At 45.2% G+C, this 26108-nt stretch overlaps 4 protein-coding genes across 4 annotated transcripts; 1 reads left to right on the forward strand and 3 right to left on the reverse strand.

The window, feature by feature from the left end:
* Positions 1-4456: 4456 nt before the first annotated feature.
* On the reverse strand, positions 4457-5740 carry LOC135489975 (uncharacterized protein K02A2.6-like). The gene has a single exon (XM_064775614.1). It carries the CDS (start codon positions 5738-5740, stop codon positions 4457-4459), a length of 1284 nt encoding a protein of 427 aa, XP_064631684.1.
* An 874-nt stretch (positions 5741-6614) lies between these two features.
* On the forward strand, positions 6615-8642 carry LOC135489976 (piggyBac transposable element-derived protein 4-like). Its single transcript, XM_064775615.1, has one exon. It carries the CDS (start codon positions 6615-6617, stop codon positions 8640-8642), a length of 2028 nt encoding a protein of 675 aa, XP_064631685.1.
* A 3099-nt stretch (positions 8643-11741) lies between these two features.
* On the reverse strand, positions 11742-13577 carry LOC135489977 (uncharacterized). The gene has a single exon (XM_064775616.1). It carries the CDS (start codon positions 13575-13577, stop codon positions 11742-11744), a length of 1836 nt encoding a protein of 611 aa, XP_064631686.1.
* LOC135489221 (uncharacterized) lies at positions 13379-18359 on the reverse strand. Its single transcript, XM_064774471.1, has 3 exons — positions 18005-18359; positions 15576-15781; positions 13379-13612 (listed from the first exon to the last, which is right to left on the reverse strand). Exons 1-3 carry the CDS (start codon positions 18138-18140, stop codon positions 13589-13591), a joined length of 366 nt encoding a protein of 121 aa, XP_064630541.1. The 5' UTR covers positions 18141-18359; the 3' UTR covers positions 13379-13588.
* Positions 18360-26108: the final 7749 nt, after the last annotated feature.

The raw sequence follows: 26108 nt of genomic DNA on the forward strand, positions 1-26108 counted from the left end.
ATTCGATGAAGATAATCGACCATATATCTTTGCAACGCGGATTCAATGACAAAAATGAACTGGGTCACACAATCCAGTGCAGAAGTGGAAAATGTCCCCCTGGAAAATGTCTCCGGTCGTGTTGTATTCTGATGGATAGTAATATATGGTCCATAGAAGCCATGACCGTCAATAAAAGAAGATGCAAGCTGAAACCTCCGAATAACGCTTTCTTTCACTTTCAATTTCCATACTATTGCGTAGTATTGCAGCAGTTTAGTGGTCCAACTCACTCTTTCCAGACTCTCATTTAAAAGATGATCTCTAAAATACGACGACCGTCATTCAAAATAAGAGTCTTTGACTTGCTCATAGTGTTTTTCATATATATCGTTATGGCTAAGGGGACTCAGTTGAACTCCGGAATGTGACAACATCACATTCACCAAAAGATAGTGGTGTTGCACAGAACTAGATTACTTGGTACTCTTGGGGTTGGCCTAACCAATGCTTCATTATGGTGACAACTAAATCCGGTCAACTATATGACGACGGCTGCCAAAGGCTGTGTAACATTACTATAATTTTTGTGATCACACTATTACAGTTTAGTAATAAGACGACAGCCAAGTAAATTTGGCCAGATCTACATGTGTTATTTCCCTCACAATACTTATTGCGACAATCATATCTGCCGGAATATCAATGAATTATTAATGCAACACAGCAATGCCTTACGGTCAAGAGTGGAATGCTGCGATGTCTGTATCGATCTAGCATAAATAAAAGGGTTTAAACAAAGATTTTCTTGTGCAAGTTCCCAAAAATGAACTCTAGTAATGAATTATCAGACCTAGTAACAGTCTGAAATATTGCATCCACAGCTGTGCTGTATCCGTCTCACCTGATAGTTTCTTAATCAGCTACTATGAGATTTGTTCGTGCAGTTCAGCTTTAAAAATATCAAAGCACACCCGAGTACCTTTTTACAGAGTAAATACCTTTGCGGTCATTTGCTTACCACTACCAAATTTTGGCCAGACAAAAAGTCTTTCATTCGCACCAACAATTAACCAATGATTTGAGACAAAAGGGTCACGTAAGGTCATCAATAACGTTTTCTTAGCTTCCACCTCGGATTAATCCAGGCATGGCCCAAATTGCAACCTGAACAGAAATAGAGCGTGATTCTTAGGATTCAGCTTGAAGCTCTCCTTAGGAGTCTGCATTATATTCATGGTAACGAACTTCGACCGATGAACCTCAACGACGACATTATATGATCCGAGCAAAGACACAATTGCGGAGTCTCCCAATTTTCTGAACAAATCATCACGAAAGATAATCGACATCGATTTATTATACTCGTACGGTTTTTCTAAGATGGTGATGGAGTGTGTTCTGGCTGATGATTTATAGAGATAACCATTTAAATCACATCAGATATCCTCTAACATAATGTTCTTCATATCAAATGATTCAACCCTTTCGACTACAAGACATAACATAGTAGTGCACTTCTTTTAGGCTTATAACATACTGAAGTTTTAGAACGAATCCTACGTTTACTATTTCATACCAATCTAACCAAGACACAGACATGGCTTTTCCCCTGCTCTTGTGCTTCTGAAATTTGCATCGAAAGGTCAACTCCAAGAAAACATTCTCACCACATGAAACCATTTTGAAATATTTGAACCTGGAATTATTTGGACGGAGACTTTTCTCAAGTTCACCATGCGGTAAAATCAACTCTCGGCAATTGCCACTTCCATTCAAATCGAATTGAAATGCTCGTAACTATTCAGAGACAGATTTCCGTCCACGATGAGTGCTAACACCTATGACATCATTGCCATATTCGCCAGCAATGTATGTGAGCTCGTGAAAATGAAAATGATACATCAGTTTAAAATCTCCTCTTATATCATCTTGGCTGTAGACGTAGACATTACGATGAGGTGTCAAGGAGAAATGAAAAAGAGCCACTGTGACTATGACACTTAGCCCTGTGTGGTAAAATAACGATGCCGCCCATGCTGGGAACTGGCCGTAGATCCTTACATCACGGTACGACTGATAGGTGCCCCCCTGCTAGTTCGGCGTAAAAAGTTATGATATAACATCTTTAAATGAAGTGTTCGGGTTTTAAAGGATGAATATGTTCAAATTAGATTTTAATACCTTACATTGTAGGCAATGGAAGGCTGTCTCTCTCTGTTGATTAGACCGTCTTCAAAAGTAATGCGCGCATCTTGATTATATAAACCCATCATTAACGTATAGGCGGATACCGCCTCTTTGTAGAAATTGCGACGTTTCGCCTTCTCCCCACCACGGCTGATGTAGAAGTGGTCCGAGAAGAATAATGCAGATCATTTTGTCATGCATGTTGGGGGTTTTTTTTAAGTGGATAAATATAGAGGTTTGAAAAATTTGATACTTTTGGAGCATTTCAAATGTTTATTGCAGATTCCGGTTGAATCACGTACTGTTATCTAATATTCAGTTAATCGACTAACGTTTTCATAAATAAGTGCTATTCTATCTTGATTTATATTTTACAGTAAAGTTATTATATACAGGCACACCTAAGACACAGGCCGGACTTGATTTCAAAGTAGTTTTGTGCAGTTTCACGTAATTTACCATAATTATATTAACGAGAAATGTTTACCATCAGTTCAGTTGAATCGAAGTTATCATCAGACGGCGGTAATTCAAAGTTGAAGTGTAGGTTTACTCCTTATTCCTCGGTTGACTGTACGCCATGCATTCTCACGAGAATTCGGTTTCTGTTTCAACAGCTGCATAAATTTGCAGATTCCAGTCTCGGGCGCTCCGATCATCAGAGAATGACGCCGAAGAAAATTCTAACAACGATGGGCGCAATGCGCGGATGATGGAGATCGTTCCGGAGAACGAGTCATTCATACAAGCTGTAATTAAACCTAACACACTAAATATACTAAATATGATGTTTGGAGGAAACTGGCCTCATTATCCCTGGTAGTCAACCAGTCTAGGACTAACAAAATTTCGATATCAAACATGTCAATGCGGGCTTGTCAGGGCAAGCACCGCCGTCCTAGTGTCTAACCGGTTGCGTACGCAACAGCAGCAAACGATGTCTTTATTGCAAAATGGGTTGCGAATATAAAAACCGAAATATTGGCTACCTGCTTTTTCCAGAGCCAATGTCCTGTTTTCCCGTCTCTGCAAGTCCAGTCATTGGTAGCAGCATCCTTGTGAAGATGACAGGTTCCCGTTTGAACGTGGCCGTCATGGCCGTTCTGGGGGGTGGTGAAAAAGGTATTGCACATCTGAATATTCGAGCATGCCATACTACATCGAAGAATTGACTGAACTGGTAAGGTTGCGAAAGTTAGATTATTATCAGTTCCATTAATGTGCATTGTCATGAAATGGAATGAGGAAAACACTAAACTTGCTAAAGCTCTGTCCATGTTGGTCAGGACGTGCAATAATCCCCAGCTATGAATTGCATTTACACGGTCTACGAACTCAACCAATAGAATTCTAGATTGGACGACCTTCTTTCTCGAGATATTGATGGTGTCGTCGCAAAATAATACCACAGAAAACCCTTTAAAGAAAATGGCCAAATGGCTATATAGAATCTATACTGGTATAGCATCTGTATATGGTTTGTTAAGGACAACCTTTACACTATAAGATCCTATATGAACAAATTCTATATAGGCTTTCAGTGTATTTTAAAACATCTATATAACTCAAATAATCGACATAGGGCCTATAGCTGGATGCAATGCCAACATGGCATTTGTAGGATTGATGGTCCTCTGATCATGAAGATTCACGTTGGATAATAGAACATAACATTTATTACTGAGATCATCACATTGGCTACATACAGAATACCGCCGGTTCCTGTTAGTGTCATTGACATCCACTAGAGGAGAACCTAAGGGTTAATGGGAACTGAACATGATCATGTATGCTTGGACACTACATTCCTCCCTTTCTGGATGAAAACTTATCATCAAGCAGAATCTGTGAGATAATGAAAGTTCAAAATGTCTATCTAGGATATGAGAGCGATTGTCACTGCGATATGTCCAATTGGTAAATGAACATCAATTAAACTGCAAAACACTAGTCTAAACATCTAATTCTAAAGTCATTATGAACACTTAAGTGAGGGAGAGGTTACCAGTACATCACCTCAAGAATCCAATCTTTACCATTGGAGTGTCCATGACATAGGCCACTTTCATGTTATTTCACATCGTAATCGTTGAAACGGACTGGTAACTTATGCGAGCGTGCTGGGCGCGTGCTCGGCGGACGTAGGCATGGTTTGAGCAGTGCGGCGTTATTCCCATCTTTAGGCGGAAGTTGCTGAGCTGCATCGGCGGAATCCATGGTGTCGTCTTCGTCATTGGCAGTCGTTTCGTCGCGTTGAGTTGGGTCGATCCGTTTGAAATGGGTGAAGTTACGTGTAATCGTGTATGATCCTCGGCCTGCCTTTCTTGCTATCCACGGTTAAAGGCTTGGGGTCAAAGTAGGGCGAGAGTTTATTTTGACGGTTCTGACGTACCAAGACGGTGTCTCCTTGACGGATGTCAGAGACTTTGGCGCGTCGTTTCGTATCAGCATAGCTTTTCATAGTTTGCTTCTTCAGCTTGTCGTTCTGTTGAACTCGGGAGCGCGTCCCTTTGAATGGTTTTGCATCACGTTCGGGTATCTTCGGGAGTTGAGTGCGGAAGCGGCGATTGTTCAAAGCTTCGGCTGGGGCGACACCTGTGGTCGTGTGAGGAGTTGCCCTGTATTGGCGCGAAAAACGGCAGAGTTCATGCTTCCAGTTCTTCTTTTCGATCCCGGCTGCTCGTATCGCTTTTATCATCGGATCCATGAAGCGTTCCGCCTCACCGTTGGCTTGTGGCCACAGTGGGGTTACTTTTCGATGTTTAAACCCGAGTTGTTTGTCGAATTGATCAAAGTCCTTGCTGTTGAACGGGGGACCGTTATCTGATCGTGCGGTTTCTGGAATTCCTTGTCGAGCGAATATATTGTCCAATTTTGGAATTACGGTTTTGGCTGCTGTTGAGTTGATGATTTCTACCTCTGGAAACCGACTGTAGTCGTCTACTACAGTTAACAACATATCGTTGGATGGCAGTGGACCGGCGAAGTCCATAGACACTTCACTCCACGGAGCTGCAGGAAGGCGAGACATAGTGAGTGGTTCTGGAGGGGTAGAATTTCGAGTCGTTGCCTGACATGGTATGCATTGCTTGATGGTCTGCTCAGTCATCTTGTCGATACCTGCAAACCATATCTTCGAGCGTAGTAACCGTTTTGTCTTGACAATTCCTTGGTGACCAATGTGGGCGAGGTCAATTGCTTTCTGCTGGAGTTTTTCAGGAATCAGCAAGCGGGTTTGTCGCAGGATCATGTCGTCATGAGATAGCAGTTCTGCTCGAATTGGTTTGTATGGGATCAAGTCCTTGTCCTTCCAGCTGTTTGTCTGTAGTGCTGTGTGCAGTTTTTGAATGACTTGGTCACTACGAGACGCTTCTCTGATCTCATCCATTAACATGGCATTTGGTACGGCGTGTTGGCGAACGAAGTTGACGTATTGTTCTGCGACATTTTCTTCTTCAGCTGGAGTGCTTGGGTGGCGGCTGAGGAAATCTGCAGGATTGTTTTCATCTCGTCCCGGTTTGTATGCAAGATCGAAGCTATAGGGAGTGAGACGGAGGCGCCACCTTTCCATCCTGGCAGAGGCTGGCTTCGTGCTGTTTACGATTCCAAGGAGCGGTTTGTGGTCGTTTATAATCGTAAAATGTGAGCCGTAGATTTACAAATAAAAGTGCTCGGCTCCCCATACTGCGGCTAGCATTTCGCGATCGGTTTGCGAGTATCGTGATTCGACATCTGAGAGTGCACGGCTGGCATAGCTAACGACCTTGTTATTTTGGGTGAGGATGGCTCCGAGACCGGTTGGGCTGGCATCGACGATGATTTCTGAGTGTTTCTTGGCGTCGAAATACTCCATGACCTGAGCACCAGCTAGGGCTTGTTGGATGTCCTTGAACGATTGTTGGTGGCGGCTGTCCCAGATCCATGGTGTGTCCTTGCGCGTCAGCTCACGAAGTGGTATGGTTATCGAAGCGTAGTTGGGAACGAATCTGGAAACGTATTGAGCCATGCCAAGAAGAGATTTGACTGCAGATGCGTTGTTGGGCGGTGGAGCATTTACGAGTGCGTCGATTTTCTTCGGATCTGCAGCTAGACCGTCTTTGCCAAAAACATGACCATAGAAGGACACATGGTGTTGGGCGAACTTGCATTTTTCGAGGTTTAGGCGCGCTTCGTAGTCCTGGAGTCGCTGTAGGACTGCTTTCAAGCCCAGGCACGAGTATACTCGTGATGGTCAAACATGGCGGATTGCCCAGGCACGAGTATACTCGTGATGGCATATTGGCCCATTTCAAACTGGTTTCTGCTTTCCTAGAGCCTTCTATACGCCTCCTACTCACAGCTGATGAAACTAACGATCTATTCCAATCATTTGACAGCCTTGCAGACGATATTTAGTTATTTGGCGGTCGGATAGAGGGCCTCAAATGACACATGTTAAAACCAACATGGCCAGTGCAAATCGGTCCCGATTTTTTTCGACAAGAGAAGTTTTAGACGCGCTTGATGGTGATTCTGGTTCTGAATTGGAAGTCAATTCTGATTCAGAAGGTGAGGAGGAAGACTCTGACGATGCTCAGGCCCCAGATTATGGGGATAGTGGTTCAGATTATGAGCCTGAGGCTTCAGGTTCAGGTAATCAGCATGCATCTACTGACATTAGTGATAACGAAAGTGATACAGTAACTGCTATACCTGCCAATGCCCCTAAACGTAAACGGGATGCAAGTCCTGCCCCATCTTCTGATAGTCCTTCATCAAGAAGCCCTTCCCCCCAGCCTAGGGATCCAGTGCAGGCCCGAGGGCGGGGCAGCGTCCGAACACGTGGCGGTGGTGTTAGAGTTCGTGGACGTGGACGTGGACGCGGTGTAGGGGGAGGGAGGGCTGGCCGTATTGCACCCCCTCAGAGAGCTTGGGATGGTGATCCTGCTGAGCTACCTGATTTGCCAGCATTTACAGGAGATCCTAAAGTGAACCTTGACTTTGGAGATGGCTTCCCTACTGCTCTTGAAGTTGTTGCTAAATTTCTTGATCAGGATTTTTTCCGTCATGTCAAGGAACAGTCAAATCTATTTCATAGGCAAAAGAAACAAAGTGGTAAAAGGTATTCTGTAAATAGCTATGTGGAAACTCACCAGACAGTCACCATAGCAGATCTGAAAATCTTCCTGGCTATTTTGATACACATGGGCCTTGTAAAAAAACCACATATTCGAGATTACTGGTCTATGAAAGGGGTGAACAAAACTACATTTGCTAAATCCATTATGCCTAGGAATATGTGGTGTTCTATCCTGTCTATGCTTCATGTGGCAGATAACACACACTACATACCTAGAGGGCAAGATGGACATGACCCTCTTTATAAAATGAGGCCAATAACTGATATGTTTCTGCAGAAATTCAGGGATGCTGTGTCTCCAACCCGAGAGATCAGCCTAGATGAAGGAACATGTGCATTCAAGGGCAGAGTGTCATTTCGTGTTTACAATAAAGATAAGCCAGAGAAATGGGGGATAAAACTCTATGAAGTCTGTGAATCCAAAGGTGGTTATTGCTTCGAATTTGAGGTGTTCACCGGACGAGAAAACCAGCAGACCCAGGATATTACTTACCATACAGTGATGCGTCTCTGTGATCCCCATCTGGACAAAGGGCATATTTTGTACATGGACAGATACTACAGCAGTCCAAAGCTATATGATGAACTGTGGAATAGGGGAACTGTTGCCACTGGGACTGTGATGGCCAACAGAAAGGGACTTCCACCTCATGTGAAGGACAAACTGAGGAACAAGGGAGATATCGTTGCTTGGCGCGAGGGCTCTCTACTTTGTCTGAAGTGGAAGGACCGGAAAGATGTGTTGATTCTCTCAACACAGCACAACAATGCCACCCAGCAGGTCATGGTAAGAGCTCAAGGGGGTAGAAGACCCAAACAGAAGCCAGTTGCCATTCAAAACTACAACGACTTCATGTCAGGAGTAGATCTTAGCGACCAGATGATGCAGTACTATGCATTCAAAAGAAAAACTCTAAAGTGGTGGAAGAAATTATTCTTCCATATGATATACCTTGCTCTTGTCAATGCAAGATGCTTCTACAACAAACTGCTTGCTGCAAAGGGAGATGGCAAGGTGGCTTTGAAACCTTTTCTTGAGGATGTCTGTGAGCAACTTGTAGAATCTGCTGGTGTCGACCGGGATGATGATGACATTGATGACGGGGACGCCGCGAGACTCGTTGCTCGTCATTTCCCATCCCAAATCCCCCCCACAGACAAGAAGCAAAAGCCCACCAGGCAATGCAAAGTCTGTTTTGCTCAAGCCCAACATCAGAGAAGAGTAGAAAATAGAGGGAGACCTGATAATAGACGAAAAGAAACATCCTACTGGTGTGAGGAATGTGGGGTTGCCCTCTGCGCTGTCCCATGTTTCCGGCTGTTTCACACAGTGAAAAACTACCATTTGATTTAGAGGTCAATTTGAGGCAAAAACCCCAACAAACTTTGTAAATATGTTAGAACATTGTTCCTTTTCAATTGGAATCAAGTTAGGAGTTACAAAAGACAATTATTTTCATAATCTGGTGACTTTATTGACTAAAAACAGTTTTCCGCAATTTTTCCAAAAATTCAAATGACACAATTTCACAGGATTTTGGGACAAAACATACAAAGTAACCCTAAAGGATATATAGACTTATTATACATCAAAAGAAAGGGCTTGGATAGCTGATTACAATGGTTTTCCAGAATAGGGTGAGTAGAATTTTTTTTATGTTCTGTTGAATATTAGCATTTTTTCAGAAAATCGCCCGGGCACAGGCGGTCGCGCGCGAAAAAATCACCCGGGTCTGAAAGAGTTAATATCGTGCTCTTGGTTTTTCCGTGAACAGTGATGTCATCAGAGATATTGAACCGTTGATGTCGCAAATAATCTCTGCAATGGAGCTCTGGAACACTTCCGAAGCGGCATTTACACCAAACAGGAGTCTCTTGTATCGATAAAGTCCCATGTGAGTGCTGAAGGTCGTAATGTATCGTGATTTTGGATCGAGCTCGAGTTGATGGTATGCGCTGGTTAGGTCTAGCGTCGTGAACACTGTAGATCTGGTGAGAGAGATGAGGAAGTCACAGCCAGGCCAAATCAGTCCTAGCTGCTCCACCGTGTTGACAACATGATGAGAGTGATGAGGAAGTCACAGCCTGGCCGAATCAGTCCTGGCTGCTCCACCGTGTTGACAACATGATGAGAGTGATGAGACAGTCACAGCCAGGCCGCATCAGTCTTCGCCGCACTGCCTAGTTATTGATATGGCGAGAGAGATGAGACAGTCACAGCCAGGCCTCGCCCTCGCTTTCATAAGTCGTCCCCCGGACTTAATAAGTCGTCCCCCCGAGATAATAAGTCGTCCCCCCGACTTACTAAGTCATCCCCCCGACTTACTAAGTCGTCCCCCCGACTTACTAAGTCGTCCCCCCGACTTACTAAGTCGTCCCCCCGACTTACTAAGTCGTCCCCCCGAGATAATAAGTCGTCCCCCCGACATAATAAGTCGTCCCCCCGACTTAATAAGTCGCCCCCCCCCCGAGATAATAAGTCGTCCCCCCGACTTACTAAATCGTCCCCCCGACTTACTAAGTCGTCCCCCCCCGAGATAATAAGTCGTCCCCCCCGACATAATAAGTCGTCCCCCCGACTTAATAAGTCGTCCCCCCCGACTTAATAAGTCGTCCCCCCCGACTTAATAAGTCGTCCCCCCGACATAATAAGTCGTCCCCCCGACTTACTAAGTCGTCCCCCCGAGATAATAAGTCGTCCCGCCGAGAATTTTTTTTTTCGATGTCCTTTCCCAGCCACCGTATGCACGCGTGTGCTTTTTAACGGTTGTTCTGGCGATCAACGAATTGACAAGATGACGATAAGAACTATGCCAGAGGTTAATTACTTTATGAAGAGGACTGTATATCTATATGGTACAAGCTATCATAAGATACCTACAATTCACTACAGCTGTAAATGCTTCAGCCTAGAGCCAGCGGCTCCGTACTAGTTTTACACACGATTGCGGTGTCTCTTCTCCGGCATCTACAACAGGCTATCCTCCGTCTCGTGTTCGATTGCAGACTTCGGTATTCCAGCCCGGAACGTCAGTAGAAGGGCGTAGTAGATTATATATATATATCAAATTATCTTCCCACCAAGGGGAATATATCAATACAAGTTTTTTCCGCTAAGGGATATATACTAAAATGCTTCTCACAACTCAAAGCGTGCTACAACACAAACAGTCTGTAACATTGACTCAGGCTGACTGAAGCAATCTGACCGCTAGCTAGGACTATATAAATGACTTCGACTCAACCGGTTCTGCCCAGATGGCAACAGACTAGTCCTTACTAGCCGGCAGGTCGTAACAATAAACTAGCCAGTAAATTAAGAATACTATACCGCCACGGGTATTCTATAAACGGGGAGGGACGTCAACAGCAAGGCCTCGTCCTTCTCGATCTCTGCAGGGCGGATTCGTCCAAATCGTCAACACGGCTTCTGGCGTAAGCGGAGAGACAGTGATGGAATCACACCCACTGGCTTCTAACTATATAACTATCAAACAGTCACCTGAATTCAACATACACAGATTAAAACGTGGGTTAACACAACATCTTTTTAGTCCCAAAATACAACTGGGTTTTATATAATGGTTTTCCAGAAATCCGTTCGCACGGTCTATAATTTTTAAAGTCTATATAACAGGTTCGAGTATGTCCAATAACACCAATGGACTAAAATACTAAACGATAACGATTCATTCTAACCGAGAATCAACAACATTACAGCCCATTCATCGAAAATAGGCCTAAAAGAGTGGAGTGGAAAGTTGCTCAGGTCGACCTGATCTACGCGAGCCTATTCGAAGCACCTGGTCCGCAAAGACCAGAATGCACCTTCAAACATTAATACACCCCCCTTTTAGACCACTTCTCAAACTATAGAAAACCATGTCAATTAAATGCACAGATAGCTATACATTAGCGAGAGGAAGACACAAACTGGTGATACGTTTACAAACACAGCACGATACACACGGTCAGTGCATCGGCCGTATACAAATGTACGTAAAGCGTGAAAGGCTTCACACCGGTAAAATTATGGCATTTTCCATTCTATCGGTAAAGTACGGCGTGAATCAATCATAAAAACGTTACCACCATTTCAACGCTGCTTCAACCATTTCAACCATCTCGCTACGAACTTCTGGGCGTTGTCATCTATAGAATAGAACAGAACCGGCGGCGATCCTCACTCAATCGCGGACGGAGTCGAAGTGCTGTCTTGAACACACATGCCCATGGGTGTTACCTAAGTCTCGCCAACATCTCGCAAAATCTCGGTAAACAATTTTTTGGCGCGGAAATAATAATACAATAACGGGGTCAAACCGGGTCAAGGGAGAAGTCAGCTGATCGCAATAACAAACGATCACTGATCGTCACAACACCCCTCCCCGTGACATGATCCGAGTTAGCCATGTCACAATATATATATACATGTAGTTCCTCAGAACTTAACCTACTTCTTGTCGTCTGCTTTTTCGGTAGTCGTCTCACCATCGGCTGCAATCAACGGAACAAGGCGCGTGATAGGACGTCGATACGTTTTTCCTCTGGACAAGACTGTCGCTGTTCTTATATGACCATCAGAACCTCTCTCTACTTCAGTGACTTTTCCAATCGGCCAGCTCCAACGGGGGCAACCTTGCTCCTGCAGGACAACGACATCATCGACTGCCAAATCAGAATGGACTTCTCTCCATTTTCCTCTCTGCTGTTGGAGAGTCAAATACTCCTTCTGCCATCTAACCCAGAACCTGTACAACATGTCTTGGACTAGGCGCCATCGATGTCGTGGGTTGTAGTCAGTCTCATCCACGATCTGGGGAGCCAACTGTCCACCGCACTGTCCTACCAGGAAATGATTAGGCGTCAACACTTCTAAATCTTTAGGGTCGGAGCTAACATACGTCAACGGCCTGGAGTTCAGCATACCTTCTACTTCGACAATCCCTGTCAGCAACTCTTCGTCAGTCAGGCGGGCTTCTCCAAAAATCGAATACAAGGCTTTCTTGGCAGACTTAATGAGCGACTCAAACACCCCACCATGGTGGGAGCCATACGGAGGGTTGAACTTCCAACGGATGCCCTGATTACTCACAGAGTCGACTATCTTCGTCCGATCCATGCCCTCCACGAATTCTCTCAGGGTACTCTCTCCTTTTACCAAGCACCCTCCGTTATCACTGACGACTTCTATCGGTTTCCCTCTGCGTGCTACCATTCTTGAAAAGGCCATCAAGAATCCATCCGTATCCAACGAGTAGGCCATCTCCAAGTGAACGCCTCTAGTCTGCAAACAAGTAAACAAACACATGTACCTCTTAGCAGATTTGAATCTAGTGATCTTAGTAACAAAGGGGCCAGCAAAATCAACACCGCAGTAGGAGAAGGCCCTGAGAGACATCATAACTCTGGAGGCTGGTAGCGGAGCCATCATCTGGGTTGCTGGTTGTTCCTTCATCTTTCTACACTGGTAACAGCAATAAGCCACCTTTTTGACGGCTTCTCGCCCATTCAAGATCCAAAATCGCAGCCTTATATCAGCCAGGGTAGCATTCACTCCACGTGAATGCCCGGCATACAGGTGGGCTCTTCTCACAATCAGTACTGAAATGTGATGTGAACTAGGAAGAATGATTGGATGTCTAACATCGTATGGTAGGTCGGCATGCTGCAAACGACCTCCCACTCTCATCACACCATCAGCATCTAGGAATGGGTTAAGACTTCTTAATGCGCTTTTCTTCATCACCCTCGCACTATTACCTACCAGCAACGCGTTGTAGTCTTCAAACAGGCAGGCCCGCTGTACCATTCTCACAATGGCGAGCTCAGATTCTTGGTACTCGTCACGTGATAAGGCATCATTCGGAATTTCGTCAGTATCAGCTTGTCTATCACCGGAATTCTTACATTTTGAAGTGTGACCATCATACTGTCGATCAGACCCATCTAACTCGCTGGAATTGCACCCATTCTTGTCAGGTTCCTGTCGATTCACCCTCTGCTGAGGTCCTCTTCTAACAATGTGGACAAACCTTATCATCCAAGCCATCACACGGACCAATCGATTCCATGTGGAGTACTTGGTGTAGTTCATTCTTTCGAGAAGTTCTGGTGTTGAAACTGCAACCATGGCATTTGTCTGCACACACGACTTGGAAGACTCGATTACAGCTTGGTCTGTAGGGTTGATCAGAGTCTTACACGTCGGCCACTGGCTCTCTTCCTTATGTAAGAATTCCGGGCCCTGGAACCATACATTCGGACTGGTCAGATCCTCCACCGACATCCCTCTCGTGGCTACATCTGCAGGATTCTCTTTGCCTGGAACAAAACGCCATTGGTGAGGATTAGATTCAGTTTGCAACTCAGCAATACGATTGGCCACAAACGGCTTAAATCGCCTCGACTGATTCCGTACCCAATGAACCACATCTAGTGAGTCGGTCCAAAATGTTGCCTTTTCTATGGGACACTTCAGCAAGGTAGTAATCTTCAGCGTGAGTCTATAGCCTAGCACGGCTCCCATCAATTCAAGTCGCGGAATACTCACTGCTCTCAAGGGCGCGACTCTGGCTTTTGCTGCGACCAATGACAGCTCTATCTCTCCGCCAGCTGAGACATAACGGGCATAACTCACGGCGGCATATGCTTTCGAACTGGCATCGGAAAAAGTGTGAATGGTAACAACTCCCTCATTTGATGGCTGGGTAAAGTATCGCCTTGGGATGACTAGCTGTTCTATCCTCGGTAACTCCTCGAACCATTCTGTTGCTTCTATCACCAGGGCCTCAGGCATAGGTTCATCCCAGCCCAATCCCAAAACCCAGGACTGCTGTAACGTCATCTTTACACGGATGGTGAAAGGTGCCAACCACTGTAAGGGATCGAACAGTGTAGCAATGCGACTCAAGAGCGACCTCTTGGTAACGACCTCTGGGACGACAATCTTCTGGGCAGCAAACCCAAAACAGTCGGGCTCGGCATCCCACCTGATCCCCAACGTCTTGATGCTTGGTAAAGTGGAATCGCTCACCTCCAACTGTCCACTAGCTCTATCTTCGGCAGGTACTCCCTCCAATGCCAGTAGGACGTTACTGCACCATCTCCGAATGTAGAATCCGGCCTTAATCAAAATGGCAGCCAAATCTTTCCGTAGCTGTTTGGCCTCCCAAGTCCCATCAATCGAGGTAATCGCATCATCCATATATGTGCAGTACAGGCACACAAAGGCAACAGCTGGGCACACATCCTGGTGATCTCTGGCGTGAGTCTGCAAGACATGAATGGCAAGAAAAGGAGACGCTTTATCCCCAAAAGTTAGTCTGGTCGACTCATAAACTTCAACGGCTTGTGAGACATTTAGATCTCTCCATAAGATTCTGTGAAATTTGCGATCTCTCTCAGACAGCAAAACTTGGGAGAACATCTCCTTGATGTCTCCAGCCAGACCAACTTGACCCACGCGAAATCTCACCAAGATGTCGAAGATTTCTCTTTGAAGCTTGGGACCAGCATGCATCTTATCATTCAAGGAGACTCCTTGATACTGGGCTGCAGAATCAAACACTATCCTCACCTTCGTAGTCTCCTTGTCCTCCCGAACCACCGGAAAGTGCGGAAGATACCACCCAGTAGCAATGTCTGCATCTGGCACCTTTTTCAGGTATCCCTTCTCGATGTTTTGCTTCATCCCGTCTTTGTACTTCTCCGCCAGTTTCGGTTTCTTCATCAAGGTTCTCTCCAAGGACACCAGGCGGCGACGGGCGATCTCGTAGTTACATGGAAGTTCCGGACTGCCATCTATCCATGGGATGGAAACCTCGTAACATCCCTGCTCCCTGTGGTACACCTTTGAAGCTTCAACACCATCTATAATCCTCTGCTCTTCGGGTGTAAACTCTGTCTCTTTACCATCGGTCATCAAATCTTGGTTCCATAACGCACGTTAACAGCTATCTAAGTGAATATCTGACATAACTGAACAAGTGGCTGCATAGCCACCTATCTCATCCTGGTCCTGGGAAGACGTCCCTAGCATCCCAGTGCAAGTCCAACCAAGGGGAGTAAGACGTGCTACCGGCTCTCCTGGTTGTCCTGCGACCTCCTCTAAAGACATCGTCAGCTCGGGATGATCGGATCCTATTACTATGTCTACAGTCTCTGCACCATCAATTCTCGGGAAGGCAATATCTGCCAAATGAGACCATCTATTTTTGTTCATGCCCCAATTCTGAGGACGCACCCCCTCGCATAGGCGATCCAAAATTCTACAGCCCAGTCTTACCCTTAGGTTGCCATTCAAACTCTCCACCGACAGGGTTACTGTACCACTCTTGACCTTTGTACCAGTCGTCGTCATAGTTGACATGGTGATCGTGTGGTCCTCAATTCTGGAAATCCCCAGCTCAGACAGGACGGATCGACGAACGTAGGAGGAGTCGGACCCATCATCGAGGAAGGCGTTCAATCTTCTCATCTGACCATCAACATCTGCAACAAGAACAGGTAAAACTCTTAATGATACTTTATTCAGACGTACCTGACCATTCCCAGCAATTCCAAAACACCCAACAGGCTCAGGTGTGTTCTTCTTGGCAGCTTCTGTCTTGGTTTCTTTCTTGTGCAGATGTCGATGGTGGGTCCGCTGGCATCCGTCTATCTCGCACTTCCGGGGCTCCTTCGTGCAATTCTTCGCCAGGTGTTTCCCACACAGGCACTTGTAACATAAGGCTTTTTCCTTCGCTATTTTCCATCGCTCTTCGGTGGAGGCTGGCTTCCACAACTGGCATCTCACCACATGATGACTGCCCTTGCATAATGGGCATTCGAACTCTGTTCCCTGGTGCTTGTCATCCTTCTGTTCGGCAGGCTTCGACTGGGAAGTAGTTGTCTTCTTAGAGTCAGTGGCTGAAACGGCATAAGAATGGCTTTTATTACTCTCAGACTTTCTTTTACTGTGTGGCTGTTCAGCAGTTTTTTCCTTGGTACGAGGAGCACGCAGCTCGGACATCTCCAACATCAAGCAAACTTGCCGGTTGAACCACTTCGTGAATACAGCCAAACCATCCTGGGCATTTGTACTGCGCTGCTCTGCATACTTCACTAGGAGAGAGTGTGGAACCTTTTGCTTCACTAAAGTATACAAGACGGTGTTACCAATTAACTCCCGGGCATGGTCAGTGTCATCGAGTTTGGAGATTACATCGCACATCTGGTTAGACAATTCTTCTAAGGCTCGCAAGTCACCCTCGGACACCTCCTTCCAAGTTAGCAACCGATCTAAGTATTTCTTTAGTGTACGAGTTTCCCCCCCATAGCGCTGGTCAAGTTTAAAAATAGCCATCTTATATTGTGCTGCCGTATACCCCAGGTTGCTGATTAACCTAAGCGGATGACCCGACAAGGCATTTTTCAACATTATCATCTTGAATTTTACTGGTACCTGAGATTGTTCAACAAATACTTCGTACTGCGCCCTCCAGTCTTCGAATCGGTCTCTGTTGCCATCGAATTTCGGTAGATGAGGTTTTGCCAGACCCTGGAAGAAACGCTGTATCTCTTTCGTCTCGGCAGGTGTAACTTCTGGAACATCTTTGGCTGGAGTGGAGGAATGCTGTGGTCTTGGCATCGGTGTAGATTCCTCAATCGACTGCACTAACTCGTCAATCGGGTTCAACTTTGAAGCTGCTAGGACACCAAAGGGCTGCAAAACAGGCTTCTCACCCACCTTCTCATTACTGCTGGATAGGATAGGAAACTTCAAGCTCGCCAGGTCCTGAGCTTGAACCTGCTGGATCCAACTATTGTGTGCGGATGCAGACCGTCTCTTCCCTGTCATCTGGTGCTTTTCCCCTGCTGAGCTGAAATCTACAGGAAAAAATTGAGTCGCTCTTTGCTTTCTAGGCGGTAACGTGAAGACGACAGGCTTGGTATGCATGGTAGGCTTAGCGATGCCTCTGCCATCCAACTCGGCCAGCAGCTGAGCCTCTAACTTCGCGCTCTCAGCCTCATCCTCGGCCTTCGCCAAGGCCAACTTCTGTTGAGCTTCCTGGATGCGCAGCTGTTCGACGTACCTCTGCTTCTCTTGTTTGACCTTCAGCATCGCCAACTCTGCCTTTACTTTCGCCAACTGTGAACGGTTAGACTGCGTTGACTGATGTGACTGGTCACTCTTCGCGTCATCAAAGTCGTCTTCATCTTCTTCATCTTCAGGAAGATTATCTTCTTCTGGTTTCTGGTGTCTGGTGTCTGGGTCACCCTGAGCAAGCAATGACGGCGTCACTGAAGGAGCCTCGTCTGCACGCTCTTCAATCTGGTCGATGACCTCATCTTCTAACTGCTCGACGATGCTATTAGCCTGACGGCCCCAGTCTACAAGGCGCTTCATCCGGTCCACGCTCGTAGTCAACTGTGTCAGTCTGTCAACTACAGAATAAACATCACGAGAAGATGACTTCAAGCGTTCTACCAATCTCTGCATCTTAGTTCTACTACCACGATCTCCTAAAAGCTTTCTCAACTCAGACGACATGTCATTAATTCTGGCACCTAACAACTGCCGCTCATCTTCTAACCAACAAGCGATCGCGTCCGAGTTCTCAGGGTCTAAAGCAGCAGCAAACTGCCCTCTATTACTGGTTCCAGACGTAGTTGCCGCGGTCATCTTACTACCGGGTTGTGACGTGGTCGAAGGTTGTGTTTCAAGTACCTCACCTGGACGGAGATCCAATGTTTGTGGCTGCTTCGGTTCCATCTCAGGTTGATCTTCTCGGATATTTTCCCACTCGTAATCTTGAAGATATGCAGGCTTCTTCTTGATTCGCGTCGACCTCCGAACAGCACCAGACATCGCTTATACCAACTGCAAATTCACAATGTACACCAAATATACGTGGATGCACACTATATACGAACTCCACTGCTAATACTATGCAGTATTGGGAATACTAGGATGTACAATTGACCCTCAAATAACGGCAGTAATACTCTCAATATCTTGGTAACAGTGCATCAAAGCACCACGGTCATCCAACAACTACTGACTTCACAGAGAAAGTGTAAATTGTAGGTATCTCAATCATCAATGAATAACAAAGGAGCAATCAAAACAATCCGGTCGGAGAGACCATGTTCTGGCGATCAACGAATTGACAAGATGACGATAAGAACTATGCCAGAGGTTAATTACTTTATGAAGAGGACTGTATATCTATATGGTACAAGCTATCATAAGATACCTACAATTCACTACAGCTGTAAATGCTTCAGCCTAGAGCCAGCGGCTCCGTACTAGTTTTACACACGATTGCGGTGTCTCTTCTCCGGCATCTACAACAGGCTATCCTCCGTCTCGTGTTCGATTGCAGACTTCGGTATTCCAGCCCGGAACGTCAGTAGAAGGGCGTAGTAGATTATATATATATATCAAATTATCTTCCCACCAAGGGGAATATATCAATACAAGTTTTTTCCGCTAAGGGATATATACTAAAATGCTTCTCACAACTCAAAGCGTGCTACAACACAAACAGTCTGTAACATTGACTCAGGCTGACTGAAGCAATCTGACCGCTAGCTAGGACTATATAAATGACTTTGACTCAACCGGTTCTGCCCAGATGGCAACAGACTAGTCCTAACTAGCCGGCAGGTCGTAACAATAAACTAGCCAGTAAATTAAGAATACTATACCGCCACGGGTATTCTATAAACGGGGAGGGACGTCAACAGCAAGGCCTCGTCCTTCTCGATCTCTGCAGGGCGGATTCGTCCAAATCGTCAACACGGCTTCTGGCGTAAGCGGAGAGACAGTGATGGAATCACACCCACTGGCTTCTAACTATATAACTATCAAACAGTCACCTGAATTCAACATACACAGATTAAAACGTGGGTTAACACAACATCTTTTTAGTCCCAAAATACAACTGGGTTTTATATAATGGTTTTCCAGAAATCCGTTCGCACGGTCTATAATTTTTAAAGTCTATATAACAGGTTCGAGTATGTCCAATAACACCAATGGACTAAAATACTAAACGATAACGATTCATTCTAACCGAGAATCAACAACATTACAGCCCATTCATCGAAAATAGGCCTAAAAGAGTGGAGTGGAAAGTTGCTCAGGTCGACCTGATCTACGCGAGCCTATTCGAAGCACCTGGTCCGCAAAGACCAGAATGCACCTTCAAACATTAATACACCCCCCTTTTAGACCCCTTCTCAAACTATAGAAAACCATGTCAATTAAATGCACAGATAGCTATACATTAGCGAGAGGAAGACACAAACTGGTGATACGTTTACAAACACAGCACGATACACACGGTCAGTGCATCGGCCGTATACAAATGTACGTAAAGCGTGAAAGGCTTCACACCGGTAAAATTATGGCATTTTCCATTCTATCGGTAAAGTACGGCGTGAATCAATCATAAAAACGTTACCACCATTTCAACGCTGCTTCAACCATTTCAACCATCTCGCTACGAACTTCTGGGCGTTGTCATCTATAGAATAGAACAGAACCGGCGGCGATCCTCACTCAATCGCGGACGGAGTCGAAGTGCTGTCTTGAACACACATGCCCATGGGTGTTACCTAAGTCTCGCCAACATCTCGCAAAATCTCGGTAAACAATTTTTTGGCGCGGAAATAATAATACAATAACGGGGTCAAACCGGGTCAAGGGAGAAGTCAGCTGATCGCAATAACAAACGATCACTGATCGTCACAACAACGGTTTATTTAGAGCTCATCTGAAACCCCGATATAGGTTTCATTGCTTACTATGCAACTTATGTAAATGTCAAAAGAGTAAGACCGATGAAGAAAATGAAATGTTTCTTACCTTTGCTGTTGTGAAGGATGCAGTCGATCAGACGCTAAAATTGTCACGCTAAAGATCGGGAGATTGTTCCCGCAAAACATCGGAGCGTATTAGGAAAAAGCAACGCCGCTTCAGACATCCTTCATTGCTGCATTCTAGACTCAGAATAACAGTAGCTTCATCATCAGTTTCATTATGATGGTGCTTATTTAACACAAAAATATTGAATGCAAATATATACAGGCCATTGTATACTCTTATAGACCTTCATAAGAAAGGTATACTCTTGTATAACAAAGATCAATGGAAAATGCCGACCAACTTTATATTATAAGCAAAGCCAACTTGAGACAACTATTTTCATGACGGGTGAGCTTCTCCCGAAAAACATAGCAAAATGCGCCATGTACGGCAGGCATCTTCCATTGAGTGTTGATTTTAGAATCGGAATATATTAAACATTCTATAGGGCGTTTATAAAAATAAAACGCGTATACTCGAGCGGTGAACATGTACGTAGACCAAGAGCATTAAGAATAAGATGTATTCCTCTATATAGTGAGTTAGGCAAACTCTCAGCCCGGGCACACATACAATGTACATGTGTTGTCGTCATCAAAAACCCAATCAGGGAAACAGAATAAAAATGCATAAGCATGTCTAAAACTGCATTTTTGTCACGAGGTCGGACGCGCCTGGGTCTTTGAGCATATAAAAATGTTATGCATGAAGAAAAATCTAACAAAACGATGTGAAAAGACAACAGAAATAAAAGTGTTTTTTCATATCACAAATACGTCGTATATGAGTTATTCTTTCTTCATGTGCATGTCAAAATATCCACCCTTCCATCAGTTATTCTTTCTTCATGTGCATGTCAAAATATCCACCCTTCCATCAGGAAAAGGGTGGCGCAAGAGAGTTGTCCTGTCCTGCTCTTCCCGCGCTATACGAACCCGGCCACCATGCGAGACGAAGAGGACATGTACAGACCTCGTTGCTTGGGAGCTAAACGGACATTGAGGAGACGGCACCCCTAAAATGTGGCGACGAGTCGAGGCAATTCGCGTCATAATTTTAGCTAGGATGAGCAGTCTCTATGCAGAGTCAATGACAAGGAATAACATCCTAGTTATAGCAACAGAATGCTTCAGTAGGCTATTTGCCCCGAACAGACTTTCCCGATGGTGGATCGGAGAGTTGTCCTGTCCTGCTCTTCCCGCGCTATACGAACCCGGCCACCATGCGAGACGAAGCTAGAGGACATGTACAGACCTCGTTGCTTTGGAGCTAAACGGACATTGAGGAGACGGGACCCCTAAAATGTGGCGACGAGTCGAGGCAATTCGCGTCATAATTTTAGATAGGATGAGCAGTCTCTATGCATAGTCAATGACAAGGATTGCCTAGACACTGATAACATCCCAGTTATAGCAACAGAATGCTTCAGTAGGCTACTTGCCCCGAACAGATTTCCCCGATGGTGGAGACCCTAATTGATCCACATTCTTCGCTCCGCTCGGCTTTTGACAGCAGCCCGTAAAACCTCAGGAGCAGCGCGAATAAGAGTGCACATTAATCTGTGCTCGTTGCGGCATCGGGCTGCTTGTACTCTGCTACGCGACGAATGCACTCCCGTGGACAGCGCAGACGGATAGCGCCGAATTTTTGAGCGCTTACACGAAGCGCGGAAAAAATTCTTCAAGCACAATATCACGGGAGGGCATTTGTCGCGGGCGTCAATGATGCACCTTTCAACGCCCCGGGACCCTCGGACTTTGGGCCTCGTATTTCGGGCGTTGAAAGGGACATTATACCTACTACTGCCCCGGAGTTAGGTTGGGTACCGTACAAGGAAGCCAGCTCAGTGCTGAGGCCGAGTGCCGCCAACGGTTGAAATGAAAAAGCATGCTGTACGAGAAAGAATCGTTCGGGAGTGTTACGAGACGTCCACGAGGGAACCGAATGTAGCTGCGCGTGCACGAATGATTCTGGAAGCCACGAGGCGTGTCTAGCCTGTATGCTGAGGTAACTCAATATTCTGAACTTAACGCCAAAATATAGCCAGTATCGAAGTCTGCTCCCTTTCGCGAAACGCAATACGACAAGCGCCGAAACTCATTCTGAAGTGACTCTTGAATAGAATTCCTGTATATATTTTGTATTAAACTTATATTTGTTTACATTTAAAATCAGTCTCGTTCAGTTTCTTCATACACAGAAGTGTAGCATCTTGCATAGAACCAACAACCCACTTGAACTCACAGGGGAGTTCGGAACATATGTGTTACCGCTAGGGGAATGCCAGGTTGCCTTTCGACAGAGTTTTTGAGGCTGGGAGGTGTTGGCGATGACTAGTTCGTGGAATCGAGCAAATTCAAGTAGCCGGAGCCCCCTCTTGTTTGTTACTCCTAAGCAAAATCTCGTGACGTTGCCTTTCTATTGGTCCGAGGCATCGATGCCGATTTTTGCGTTACAGGCTCATACTACCAGATTATATCCTGCTTTGGAAGACACTGCATGGTAGCCACGGAGTCTTCATAAATGCCATTCAGCCTGTCTTCGGAGCCATCGCTTGTTGGCGCGTAGATCTGGACAGCTGACAGGTTGAATGGTTTTGCGCTGATCCTCACAATCATCATACGGTTGGAGAGTGGTCAGTACTCTTAAATAGGAGAAGTGACTAATTATAGTTATGTTTTACTGCTCTGGTACATGTAGTTGCTATTCCACTGACTGTGAAATTAGTTGTTTTAACTATCAACATGGTAATTATTAACCATTTTAATGGTAGTTTTACTACCGTTTTAGTTGGAACAACTAATTATTGGTTAGTTTTTACTAATTTCAGAGTTGTTGCAATAGGAACTACCAATTAGTTGCTTTTAGAACTGCTGGAGCCGTGTCCTTATGAGCCCAGACTGACGTCCCCTGCCCACGCTTGAGTATAGGTAGTAATAAATACATGAATATGAATTAGTTCAAACCAGCTGACCAGTGTTGTGTCTGAAGCTACTGTGACCTGTTCATGATGCAAAATTAGATGAGTAATTGTTTACATTGCTAATGACATAGTAAAATCCTGGATACACATGGTTATCTATTCGTCCTGTTAGTGTGAATGATTATACTAGATTGCATGAAATGACGTCCTTGATGTCAATAATATCAATCTTTTGAGTCTTGTGATTAGTCCATAAAAATTGTCTACCACTGTATCTCAAAACTACACAAAGTCATTGTACTTTTGGTTTGGTCTATATATAGAGATCCGACCAGACCTGGTGGTCACTACAGAGCGGTTTGAGTCATGTTAGCGGAGCTAGTAGCGGATTGTAAATGTCTTGTTATGTTAATTTTAATATTGTACATGTATTTTACACGAATAAATTAAATTAAATTAAATTAATAATTGATCATTAGATTGTTCAGCGATTTGTTCAGGAGAGTCCTCCAGGTTGTGATTAGGCATGGTCGCCTCTCTTTCACTATCCTGAGGAACTTTCCTCAGCTGCGATCGGTTCCTCGGTAGTGTTGTTCCATTCTGTGTACGAACATTGTACGACCGTGGATATTGAGTTGTGGAGACTACTTCTCCGGGTAACCAGTCCTTCCCTTGATGGTTTTGAATGCGGATGTATTATCCCCATGTTTTAGCGTGGTGAATTCGGATTTGTTGGCGTGCGCGTCATGATAGCGTTTTGCAGTGTCTTTGCGTTCAATGAGTTTTTTTTCGAGTTTCACGATCGTTCGGGATGTTGGGAGTTAAAGCTCTTGCAGTGATGGGCAGCTGTGTCCTGAGTTTCCTCCCGAACAGCAATTGAGCTGGCGATGGCAAACCATCACGTGGCGAGTCGTGGTAGGCAAGAAGAGCAAAGTAGGGGTCTTTACCGTTTGTCTTTGCTTTCTTCAGCAGGTTTTTTCACTGTTTGAACAGTACGTTCGGCTAGTCCGTATGACCTTAGATACATAGGACTGGATGTTTTGTGCGTGAAGTTCCTATTGTCAGAGAATTCCTTAAATTGTCTGTTACTGTAATGCGGGCCGTTGTCAGATAGGAGTGTTTCTGGAATGCCATGTCTCGCAAATATTTTCTTGATGAGTGCGATTACGGTGTTTGCGGAAGTGTTTTCAAGCAATTCCACCTCGAAATATTCTGAGAATGCATCAACGACAAGCAAGTGATCTTTGCAATGAAAGAAGAATAGATCGGATGAAACATCCTTGCCATGGACGTGTTGGCGTTTCACGTGGCATCAGCGGCTCCTTGCGGTTTTTTCGCGCGTATTTCTGACATACAGCACATTTGTCTACTTTGTCCTCGATTTGTGCGATTATTCCAGGCCAGAATAGAACTTCTTTAACCCTTCGGCTACATAGTTAACGACCTAGATGGCTGTCATGGACCAGTTCAGTCATTTCACTCTGCATAGATTTAGGCACTGTTATGCGCGAATCTTAGTACCATGTCATCTAGAATGTGAAATTCCTCTCTGTCATGACAATACAGATCGTAGATCGGAATCAAGATCAGATCAAGATACGACGATACTTGGGCCAGTCGTTTTTGATATAGTCCATCAGCTTGACCAATACAGCGTCATTGAGGGTGGCTGCCTGAAATTGCTTGCGCTTTTCCGGAGAGATTGCCAGGTTGTCACCGACAAGATGAACTTGTACTTCAACCACCTTTTCCATGTCACTGTTCGTTTGCCCCGGCGAAATTCACCCTACAGTATTTCGCCTGCGAAATCTGTCCGAAATTCGACCGCCAAACGCGAGGCGATAACATGAAATCGCCGATATGTCAGATGCGAAACATCTACATCTATCTTGTACTGGTTTGGGCTAAAGCATTGTAACCAGGGTCCCGGTGTGTGGCGGGTTCGGTTCCTCATCGAACTTAAACTTGTAAATTTGAAACTTGTAATCTTGTAAACTTGAAACTTGCAACTTGTAAACTTGGAACTTGAAAACTTGGAACATATGTACAGTGATTTAAAAGTCTAGTAGACTGCCTGGGGTAACTCTGATCGTGTTGGGCTACCCAGGCGCGGCCAGTTGTAATGCCCTCTCGGTGGTACGATGACTAGATGTCCTGTCTTGAATTCTTGAATAAGGTGTGTCTTGAAGAGGTTGGGGTTTGGTAGCTGTAGAAGTGTAACTGGTAGGATGTTCCATATTCTGATAGTGCGAGGGAAGAAGCTGTTTTTGTAAAGATCTGTTTTTGCTGTTGGGATGGTGAAGGAGAATTGGTGGTTTACTCTTGATGGTTTCAGGTGGTGGATGCCGGATGGTATTGGCAGGGCTACATTGTTGTTGAGGGCTTTGTAGAAGAGGCAGGTGCGGCTGACGAAACGGCGTTGCTGGAGGCTCGGCCATCCTAGTTCTTCTTTCATTGATGTGACGCTGGCCTCTCGTCGATGGTTCCCTGTCACGAATCTGGCTGCTTTGGATTGCACTTTCTCGAGCTGATCTATTTGCTTCTGTTTGTGGGGATCCCATGCGCTGCTTGCGTATTCGAGGTGTGGCCGGACCATTGATGTGTATGCTTTATCTTTAGTTGTTCTGGAGCATTTCCCTATGTTTCTCCGGAGGAAGTTGATAGATCTTGTTGCCTTTTGCGTAACTTGGGCGATGTGGGGGTCCCAGCTGAGGTCACTATCAAGCTGTACGCCCAGGTATTTCCCCCTGTCAATTAGCTCTAGTGTGTGGCCTAGCATGGTGTAGCTGTTTTTCGTTACTTTCTTTTTCCTAGATATTCTTAAGATGTTACATTTTGTTGGATTAAAACTCATCTACCATTTGTTGGCCCAGCTTATGAGTTTGTCTAGATCTTCTTGGAGCTTTTCGGCGTCCTCCGGCGAATTGATCCTGCGGTAGAGTAGGCAGTCGTCTGCGAAGAGGCGGATGTAGCTGCTGATGTCTGCTCCTATGTCATTGATGTACACAAGGAACATCAGAGGGCCTAGGACGGTTCCTTGT

The sequence above is a fragment of the Lineus longissimus genome, chromosome 6 (assembly GCF_910592395.1).
Source record: "Lineus longissimus chromosome 6, tnLinLong1.2, whole genome shotgun sequence".
NCBI classification, from domain to species: domain Eukaryota; kingdom Metazoa; phylum Nemertea; class Pilidiophora; order Heteronemertea; family Lineidae; genus Lineus; species Lineus longissimus.

Bases quoted from the DNA above. Each gene is read 5' to 3' on its own strand.
- LOC135489975 (XM_064775614.1), bottom strand. From the start codon at position 5,740: ATGGAAAGGTGGCGCCTCCGTCTCACTCCCTATAGCTTCGATCTTGCA.
- LOC135489976 (XM_064775615.1), top strand. From the start codon at position 6,615: ATGGCCAGTGCAAATCGGTCCCGATTTTTTTCGACAAGAGAAGTTTTA.
- LOC135489977 (XM_064775616.1), bottom strand. From the start codon at position 13,577: ATGTCGGTGGAGGATCTGACCAGTCCGAATGTATGGTTCCAGGGCCCG.
- LOC135489221 (XM_064774471.1), bottom strand. From the start codon at position 18,140: ATGTCTGGTGCTGTTCGGAGGTCGACGCGAATCAAGAAGAAGCCTGCA. The intron at 15,782-18,004 runs GTGAGGTACTTG...TTCTTGTTGCAG, and splicing joins AACATTGGATCTCCGTCCAG to ATGTTGATGGTCAGATGAGA. The intron at 13,613-15,575 runs GTAAGACTGGGC...GTTTTGTTCCAG, and splicing joins GTTTGAATGGCAACCTAAGG to GCAAAGAGAATCCTGCAGAT.